Raw genomic sequence first — 10,000 nt, 5'->3', positions numbered from 1 at the left:
CTCTCTTTCTTTCTCTCTCAATCGCTCTCTCCTTCTGTCTCTTCCTCTCTCTCTTTCTCTCCCAATCGCCCTCTCCTTCTTCTCTGCCTCTCTTTTTCTCTCTCAATCGCTCTCTCTTTCTCTCACTATATTCTGCTGTTTCTGTCTTGTTTGTTTTTTCTCTCACTCTTTCTCTTTCCCAATTTATCTCTCCTTCTCTCTATTGATCTCTCTGTCTCTTTCTGTTGGTCTTTCTCTGTCTCTGTCTCTCTCTCACTCTCTCTCTTTCAATTTATCTCTCCTTCTCTCTGTATATCTCTTTATATCTGTCTCTCTCTCTCTTTCTCATCTATCTCTCTCTTTCTGTCTCTATATTTCGCCGTCTACCTTGTCTATTTCTCTCTCTCCCTCTTTCTCTCCCCTTTCTCCCCCTTTCTCCCCTCTCTTTCTCTTTCCCTTTCTCTCTAATACCCCTCTCTCCCCCTCACTCACACTATTATTCTTTATACCTTTCTCTTTCATCTAGAATGTTCTCAGCCGCCGTCTGTCTTACATGATTGATGTCATTAGAAACAGACACAGCAGCAGGGCCAAAAGGAGAAAAAGAAAAGATGAAGCCGTCTCCACCAGTCTTTATCGGACGAAACGAAGAGAGAGCAACATTGAAACGCTTTCTCTTACAAAAAGATGTCGCCCTCATTCAAATCTACGGACTTCCACACATCGGGAAGACATACTTTGTTAAAACGGTAAGCAAGAGAAAATGGCAGACGACACCTATGACGTCACTAGTTGATGCAGGTGGTGGAGGGGCTTGGTGGTGGTGGTGGTGTGGTGGTGTGTTAGTAGTCATGGTGATCGTGCTGGTGACGGTGGTGGTATTGGTAGTGATGGTGGTTTTTGGTAGTTTTGGTGGTGGTGGTGGTTTTGGTGGTTTTGATGGTTTTGGTGGTGGTGGTGGTTTTGGTAGTTTTGGTGGTGGTGGTGATGGTGATGGTAGTGGTGGTGGTGGTGGTGGTGGCGGTGGTAGTGGTAGTGATGGTAGTGGTGGTGGTTTTGGTAGTTTTGGTGGTGGTGGTGGTGGTAGTGGTATACATATAATATATATATACACACATACTGCAACAAACACACCACCACCTAAAAAAGAAAAAAGGGACATCACAATCGCCACATTCCGGCCATTTACACTCGCTGCCACCATGTATGTATATGTGCATTGACAACAGCAACAGAAGCCCTTCAGCTCTTATTTCTAGCAGTGTAGATCTTCTAATACCCTCAGTCATGTTTGATGACAATTTTTGCTTTCGTTTTTGATGAAACCCTACAAACTAGCTGTCTCAGTTAATTATTTGTATACACATTAGCGATTCGCTAAATCATCCATAAATTTTTATGGAGTGGACATATATCTTCGTGGCGATGTTTGTCCGGAATCTACCGATTTCTGCCGACCCTTCTGATGAGACTTTCGGTCTAAAGCTGAAACTGTACGGAAAAGGGATATCCCGCTCTCCGCTTTCCGGCTATTTACGGTCGCTGTCAGCATGTATGTATACAACTTATGTTCGTTGACAACAGCAATAGAGCCCTTCTGCTCTTACGTATGTGCATATGTTTATCTCTGAGCATTGGTGAATGAAATAATTCTGCACAAAACAAAAAAATAGAATTATTTCTTACTTAATATCTTGTGCATGTATAATAAATATATGTAGGTATATATTAAAAAGAAATAACGAACAAGGTATATATTAAAAAGAAATAATGAACAAGCAAAACATGTGACATCATTCTAGAGTATGTAATTTATGATTTAAACAGTTACGGAGTTGATAGAGTAAATAAGGGATTAAGAAGTAATGCATAAGATTTCTTACAGCTGTTTCTAGGAAAGCTGTGCTTATGGTGCATAGGTCATTGGCAAAGATTTCCATTTAAGCTAACCACGCCGTCTTCAGAGAGGAAAAAGCCAACTCTAGCTATTATCATACATACCTGTTATATTACGTCATTAGACGGAACTTTTCTTATATTTATTCTAAGTATATAAGTATATAGATTGTATAATATTAATTATAATATAATTGTGATTCTTTGTTTTGTCTGTTTTCAGGTATTGGATGAATTAAAACGCGAAAAATATCCTCAAGAAATACATCTAGACATTGTTAGTTTCTCTTCTGAAGACTGGAAAACGATTCGAGAGAAACGGTTCAAAGAATTTTCTGGAAGCAATCAAAGCAACCAACAATGCATTAATATCTACGTTTTTGATGATTTCCACAAGTTGAACCCCAAATGGCACCAAGAATTTCAGCATTTCCTTCGTTCCTTTTCATCTTCGCATTGCAATAAGAAATTTATTCTCATTATGGCTCACTGGAAACCGTTTCCGTTGAAGGATATTTCTTGGAAAGAATACAATCTTCTTCCACTAACCGCTTCCGATTCACGTCTGCTTTTCTATCAAATATCCAAAGCTGATGTTTCAAAAGAGGCGGACATTTGCATAGATTTTATCACCGCTTATTCTAACTTCCGGCCTGGTTTGCTCACAGCTCTTGCTAAATTATTATCAAATCATTTGTCGAAATATTCGTTAGAAGATATTTGTTCGTACCTCTGCAGTAAAGATGGCTTTGCTGTGTGCCAAGGGGAAGGAAATGTCGACCAATTCTCACGTGTGATTGACCATATAGGAAAGCATTTAACTCCTAGAAAAACACAACGAAACAACAGAGATCAAGGACAAAACCAGACGAATATATTATGTTTAAAAGGAAATTTTCAAACAGAGAACTTAAAAACAATCTCTAAAATCAATTTCCAAAGACTTCGATTAGGTAAACAAGTCAGTCAAATAATGTTGCAGTTTACTCGTAAACGGCTTAAATCAGTGATGTATCGCTATGTTAACGGGTCCTTCACTCATGTATATTGTAATGATGTTATTTACCTCAAATATTCAAAAATACTAGGGAAAGCTTTACAGACGGCGGAAGATATCTACAATAAGGGACTTTTGTTCGAATCAGTTGGAATTGCAAACGACAACTGGGAGAAAATAAGCCAATCCATGCGTCAAGGGATTCACCTTACAAACATCGAAGAAAGTTATAAAATATACTTCCAGGTAAATATCTCGGTTAACATGCATTAAAAAAAGTGAAAGTAAATCGTCCTAAAAACAATGAAAGTAAATTGTGACAGAAACTGGAAGTGACGACAGTGAGTTGTACCTGTATTTCAAAGGGCCGGCCTTGTCACACTCTGTGTCATGCTGAATCTCCCTGAGAACTACGTTAAGGGTACACGTGTCTGTGGAGTGCTCAGCCACTTGCACGTTAATCTCACGAGCAGGCTGTTCCATTGATCGTATCAGCTGAGACCCTCGTCGTCGTAACCGTATGTATGTATGTGTGTATGTATGTATGTGTGCATGTATGTATGTGTGTATGTATGTTTATGTATGTATGCATGTATGCATGTATGCATGCATGTATGTATGCTTGTATGTATGTATGTATGTATGTATGCATGTATGCATGTACGTACGTATGTTTGTATGCATACACGTATGGTTTAAATAAAGTCGCAGAAGCAATTCGTGTTTACGAGTTACAACGGTCTTATCTGGCAAAGTGTCAAAATCTTAATAAAGACCACTTGTAAAAAAAAATATCGCTTATACAATCTTTGAGAAGTAGGAATGGTTGTAGTTTAATATATACATATATACATGTACATATGTATATAAATATATATATATATTATATTATATTATTATATTATATTGTAAGTAGGAGGCTCGAATGAAGGTAAGTATAGGAAATAGGGCAGCTAATTAAATAGGTGAAAATACGAGGCAGCTTGGAATCTACAGTTTGTTTGTGTTAGCAAAATATAATCTTTTCTATTCGAGGCACAAGGCCCGAAATGTTTGGGAAGTGTGGAGGGGGAGTCGATTAGATCGACCCCAGTACGCAACTGGTACTTAATTTATCGACCCCCCCCCCGAGAGGATGAAAGGTAAAATCGACCTCGGTGGATTAGCAAAATATAATGAAGGAAATAGAATAGAATGACATTAATAAAAGAATGAATAGAATTGTGTGGAAAGTATGTGACTCGCAACTGCGTGGTTTCGGGTTCAGTTCCACTGCACGACACCTTGGGCAAGTGTATTCTGTTATAGCCCCGGGATGACCAATACCTTGTGAGTGAGTCTGGTTGGCGAAAACTGTGTGGAAGCCCGACGTGTGTGTGCGTGTGTGTGTGTGTGTGGTGCAGGAATGGTTTTATGGTAGAAAGTTTGCTTCCCAACCACATGGTTCTGGGTTTAGTCCCACTGTGTGGTACCTTGGGCAAGTGTCTTCTACTATGACGTCAGGCCCACCAAAGCCTTGTGAGTGGATTTGGTAGATGGAAACTGGAAGAAGCCCAGCGCATATATATATATATATATATATATATATATATATATACACGTGTGTGTGTGTGTGTGTGTGTGTGTGTGTGTGTGTGTGTGTGTGTGTGTGTGCCCACCACCGTTTGACACCCAGTATTAGTGTGTTTACGTCCCCGTAACTTAGCAGTTTGGCAAAAGAGATGCGATAGAATAAATACAAAACTTTAAAAAATAAGTACCGGAGTCGATTCGTTCGACTAAAATTCTTCAAACCGGTGCCCCAGCATGGCCGCAGTCTAATGACTGAAACAGGCAAACAATATACGCATATATATATATATAAAATTTCTTTTTTTTTTACAGATTGCTCTTCTTGCAGAATGCATAATATCTTTGTGTTATCCAAGAATATCGAAAGATTTCTTCCGAGGTTGTCTGGACTATTCTTACCTTTTTGGAAACCGTGAAGAACAAGCTTTAATGATGGCCATCTACGGAAGGGCTCTCACAGCTTACCCAGGTAAGATAGTGCTATGTAGCTGTCTATTTTATTGCCTTTATACTTAGTATATCAGTTTGACTGCTTAAGTAGCGGGGGGGGGGGGCCTTTAAAATGTTGCTGGAGCAATAATAAATAGCAACTAAATCGGGTATTATATGGCATTTTGGCACGGCCATTCTGCCGCCGCTTATTTGCCGCCGCTTATTTGCCGCCGCTTATTCGAAGCTGACTTTTTTGACCACCGACGTTTTAACGTTTTTCTCGTTCTCTCCCATCACACCCTCTTTTTGCATCTCTTGTTTATGTTGTGTTCAATTAAAAAATTGTAAATTTTGCGCGAGCGTGTGTGTATGTATGTATGTATGTATGTATGTATGTGTATGTGTATGTATGTATATATGTATGTATGTATACGATGGGCTTCTTTGAGTTTCCTTCAACCAAATGCACTCACAAGGCTTTGGTTGACCCGAGACTATAGTAGAAGACACTTGCCCAAAATGTCACGCAGTGGGACTGAAGCCGGAACTATCAGCTTGGAAATATATACATATATATATATATATTTCCTTGACTTCGAAACGCGGAGTAGATGAAAACAGGGACAACTGAAGAAGGGGAATATTCTTTATGTTGCATGTCTCGTTTCGCATGTATAATATAAATATATATATAATATATATATATATAATTATACATATATATATATATTATATATATATATATATATATATATATATATATATATATATATATATATATATATATATGCTTCCTCCCCACAAAAAACAACCCACGTAGATTCTGTTGAGACTAGTAAGAAACAATTACGAACTTTTTTATTTCACTTAACTTTTTAAATATTTTTGATAAGGTTCGTTTGTTCAAGAAGAAGCGAAACATGTAAAATTTCTAAGAAAATTAAAATTTATCTTATATAGTGGCGTTTTCAAACTTCTCTTTTATATAAAATATAATATATAGTATATATATATATATATAGTATATATATTATATATATATATTATAATATATCTATACAATATGTTACATTACTCGGTAGTCAAGATAAAACTCTGAGTTTCAAGATGCCGAAGTGGAAATCCACCAACACCATTCTTCGGTTATCTGGCTATTTGAAACGTTATGAAAAAATTACGTTAAAATGAAGGGAAATTACTCTGTTATAACTCTGCTTGCCTGCGTACTTATACATCGCTCGCATTTTTCGTCATAAAAATTATATAAAAATACATAAAATATATAAAAATATATAAAAATATATAAAATCTTCTTGGGACATAACACAGAAAGCATGTTCTATCCGTTTTCTTTAGGGGACCAAAAACGTAACAGGAATTTAGTCACATGTGGGCATGATCCGAAAAGCTCTGTCCTTGTATTTAGACATGTGGTAGGGTCTAAGCTGCTTTTCCAGATAAGCCATCTATCCATGTCGCATAAACGGAAGGTGCGGTTTATGCGACATGGAGAGATGGCTTATCTGGAAAAGCAGCTTAGACCCTACCACATGTCTAAATACAAGGACAGAGCTTTCGGATCATGCCCAACATGTGACTAAATTCCTGTTACGTTTTGGTCTCCCCTAAAGAAAACGGATAGAACATGCTTTCTGTGTTATGTCCCAAGAAGATTTTATATTTTTTTATATTTTTTATATATTTTTATGTATTTTTATATAATTTTTATGACGAAAAATGCGAGCGATGTATAAGTACGCAGGCAAAGCAGATTATAAAAGAGTAATTTCCCTTCATTTTAACGTATTTTTTCATAACGTTTTCAAATAGCCAGATAACCGAAGAGATGGTGTTGTGGATTTCCACTTCGGCATCTGAACTCAGAGTTTTATCTTGACTACCGAGTAATGTAACCTATTATATAGATAAATTTCCTCTATTTACATAATATTGAGGTCTCTTTCTTTCTTGTGTATCTTACCGTTTTATCAATAATATATATATTATATATATATAGATAGATAGATAGATAGATAGATAGATGATAGATAGATAGAAGATCGATAGATAGATAGATAGATAGATAGATAGATAGATAGATAGATAGATAGATAGATATATATACGCGCGCGCACACACACACACATACACATATACGTACATATATACATACACACGTATGTCACATACGTACGTACGTACATAGATAAAGATATAAGTGTATACATGTATAAGAACAAAATTAATTTGAGGGTGTTCTGCCTACGTCTTCGCGTAAATAAATATAAACACTGTTTATCGCGTGAAAACAAACCTGAACACTATTATATACACAACATGGTAAATACATATGTTTTTCTGCGATTGTGTTTACGTAGACATACGCACACTCACACATGCATATAATTAACTATTTTATATACGTTTGTGCGTTTGTATATGCTGTGTGTGTGTGTGTGTGTGTGTGTATACACGCACGCATACAGGCAAATGGAACATGGATGCTAAATGATGATGATGATGATGATGATGATGATGATGATGACGACGACAACGGCGATGATGATGATGATGGTGATGATGATGATGATGATAACAACAGTGATAACGATGATGACGATGACGACGACGACGATGAAATATTAGATATCTAAATCTTAGCCTCGTAAACAGATGCAAAAGGCGCCATATCACACACACACACACATACCTCATGCTTTCCTGACTCTGAGCTAAGCAGAACATTTTCTGCTTTCACTCCACTCTATATAATAGTTGATTCTGAAAGACAACGGAAGTTGTACTTGTTTAATAGCACCCACCTTTTTATTGTTTGTTTATTTGTTTGTTTGTTTTCTTTTCAATTTTACAATGAATTCCGTGTATAAAATTATTATCAGTGATATAATGAATATATATATATACTAGCAGTATCACCTATCTCAATATGGCTAACCACAAAGAGGGGTGTTACTGTAGCTTTTTACGTTCTGAGATTTAATAATACATTTTTAGAGAGTTATTTCCCTTATATAAACCGAGTAAAAATGCATTAAAAATACGGAAAAATTATGGTAAATTGTTTTTTAAATCGTAGACTCATCGTAGACGCGCGCTAATACCCAGAAGGGCTCGATATGAATAACGACTATAAGATACCCGTTTTTGGTTAAACTGCACCGCAAAATGTGGGAGTAGTTAGGAATCTAAATCGTAGGAGACAGACACACAACCTTACTTTTATATATAAAGATATATATATATATAATATATATATATATATATAGATATATATATATTATATATATATATATATAATATATATATTGTGGTAAATAGTTTCATTTACTAGTTTATTTCAATAAATAAATTTATAACATATGTAGAGGTTTTTACTGTTTAAATATTATTAACTTACCTTTGTCATAATAATGGTAATATATACAAGTATTGATAGGGGTAAATTTCACAATAAATTATTAATTTCCGTAAAGTTGTATAGCCTGGAAAAACAAACCAAACCACCAGGCCAGAAACACGTGTAGGGTTGATTAATATTATCAGTACCTTATTTTCTTGTACGTTATAGTAGGCTTTAAAATGATTATTAGATTAGTATTTTAGATATAACTTTGTATGTGTACTCCAGAAAATAAGGTTGTCCTGAAATTGAAGCTGTTGTCCTGTTGGTAAAATCCCAATTTGTAATTATATATATATATATATATATATATATATATATATATATATATATGTATGTATGTATGTATGTATGTATGTATGTATGTATGTATGTATATACATATAGGAGTCAGTCGCCATGATAGATCGTTAGCTACTACACACATTTTTTCTCTCCTTGTTTCTCTCCTTTTTTCTCTCCTTTTTTTCTCTCCTCTCCTTTTTTCTCTCCTTTTTACTCTCATTTTTTCTCTCCTTTTTTTTCTCTCATTGTTTCTCTCCTTGTTTTTTTTTTCTGTGTCCCTTTCTGTAGAAGAGCGTAGGCTCGAAATGTAAAAGTCTTTTTCTATTCCTGAGCGTTATACTAATATATCTGTTTGTTTTGTACACCACCTGTCTTCGTCTTTTGTTTTTTTCGTAAACTCTCCCTATATATACACATATATATACATGCACACACACACATACATATATATATATATATATATACATGCATATTTAAATCTGTATGTACATCTTTTATTGATTAATTTATGCAGTTCATTATTCAGTTATTCATTTGCAAACGACGTTTTATCATTCAACAGAATCCGGTGGCTACAAAGAAGCTATGCAATATTACACGAAGGCTTTGCCGATCCTGAAGGCCCGCCGTCTTCAATACCGAACACTTTTGCTCTACACAAGCATGAGTTTTAACTGTTATATGCAGGGAAAATACAAGCAAGCCATCAGGTAAGACCCATTGACACACTGAGCGAAGAGGTAGCAGTGTCTTGCTTTGCAGTTGAAAAATCTAAAATTCGCACCCTATCAGTCCTATCGCTTGGTTTAGGGAATGATAGGACCTCCTTCTCTGTCCAGCTGTACTGGGATACTGAAAAGTAGGCGTAGGTGTGTAGTAAGAAGCATGCTTCAAACCACATGGTTCCGGGTTCAGTTCCACTGCGCGGCACATTGGACAAGTGTCTTCTACTATGGCCTCGGGCCGATCGAAGCCTTGTGAGTGGATTTGGTTGACGGAAACTGAAAGGAGCCCGTCATATATATGTGAAGCAATATGGAAGCAGTATTATCGATAATGGCCGAAATTGCGTTTGACCCTCTGGTCGATAACTAATGAGGAGTTGGTGACCTTCTGTGTTCTCTGTTCGCCTGTGTATTTAGTATTTGTTCGTTTGTATATTCACTACACCTTTTTTTTAAAGTTTATACTATATAATATATATATATATATATATATATATATATATATATGTATAGATATATATATAATATATATAATATTATAGGTATGTCATATATATATATATATATATATATATATATATATATATATATATATATACATATAATATATATAAAATACCCTGTATTGTAAGGAGGACCAGATTAAGATCCATAGAAGCCCTAAGCACTTAAAAGATTTTGATGCTCTCTCAT

The 10,000-nt window shown here is 35.6% G+C and overlaps 1 protein-coding gene across 4 annotated transcripts in view; it reads left to right on the top strand.

Moving 5' to 3' along the window:
- The window catches only part of LOC115232051, a 14,116-nt gene extending 4,800 nt beyond the window's left edge, over positions 1 to 9,316 (top strand). For 2 of the 4 annotated variants that reach the window (XM_036500232.1, XM_036500233.1), the window contains exons 2-5: positions 504 to 728; positions 2,099 to 3,118; positions 4,757 to 4,913; positions 9,145 to 9,316. In XM_036500232.1, the coding sequence (XP_036356125.1) occupies positions 540 to 728; positions 2,099 to 3,118; positions 4,757 to 4,913; positions 9,145 to 9,296 (1,518 nt within the window). In that variant the 5' untranslated portion in view covers positions 504 to 539 and the 3' untranslated portion in view covers positions 9,297 to 9,316. The remainder of the gene's footprint in view (positions 1 to 503; positions 729 to 2,098; positions 3,119 to 4,756; positions 4,914 to 9,144) is intronic. The other 2 variants (XM_029801928.2, XM_036500231.1) reach the window with 1 other exon arrangement.
- Positions 9,317 to 10,000: the final 684 nt, after the last annotated feature.

The sequence above is a fragment of the Octopus sinensis genome, unplaced genomic scaffold, assembly GCF_006345805.1.
Source record: "Octopus sinensis unplaced genomic scaffold, ASM634580v1 Contig19203, whole genome shotgun sequence".
NCBI classification, from domain to species: Eukaryota; Metazoa; Mollusca; class Cephalopoda; order Octopoda; family Octopodidae; genus Octopus; species Octopus sinensis.
Note: the sequence above shows the minus strand (reverse complement) of the source record. Positions and strands in the feature narration are given on the sequence as shown.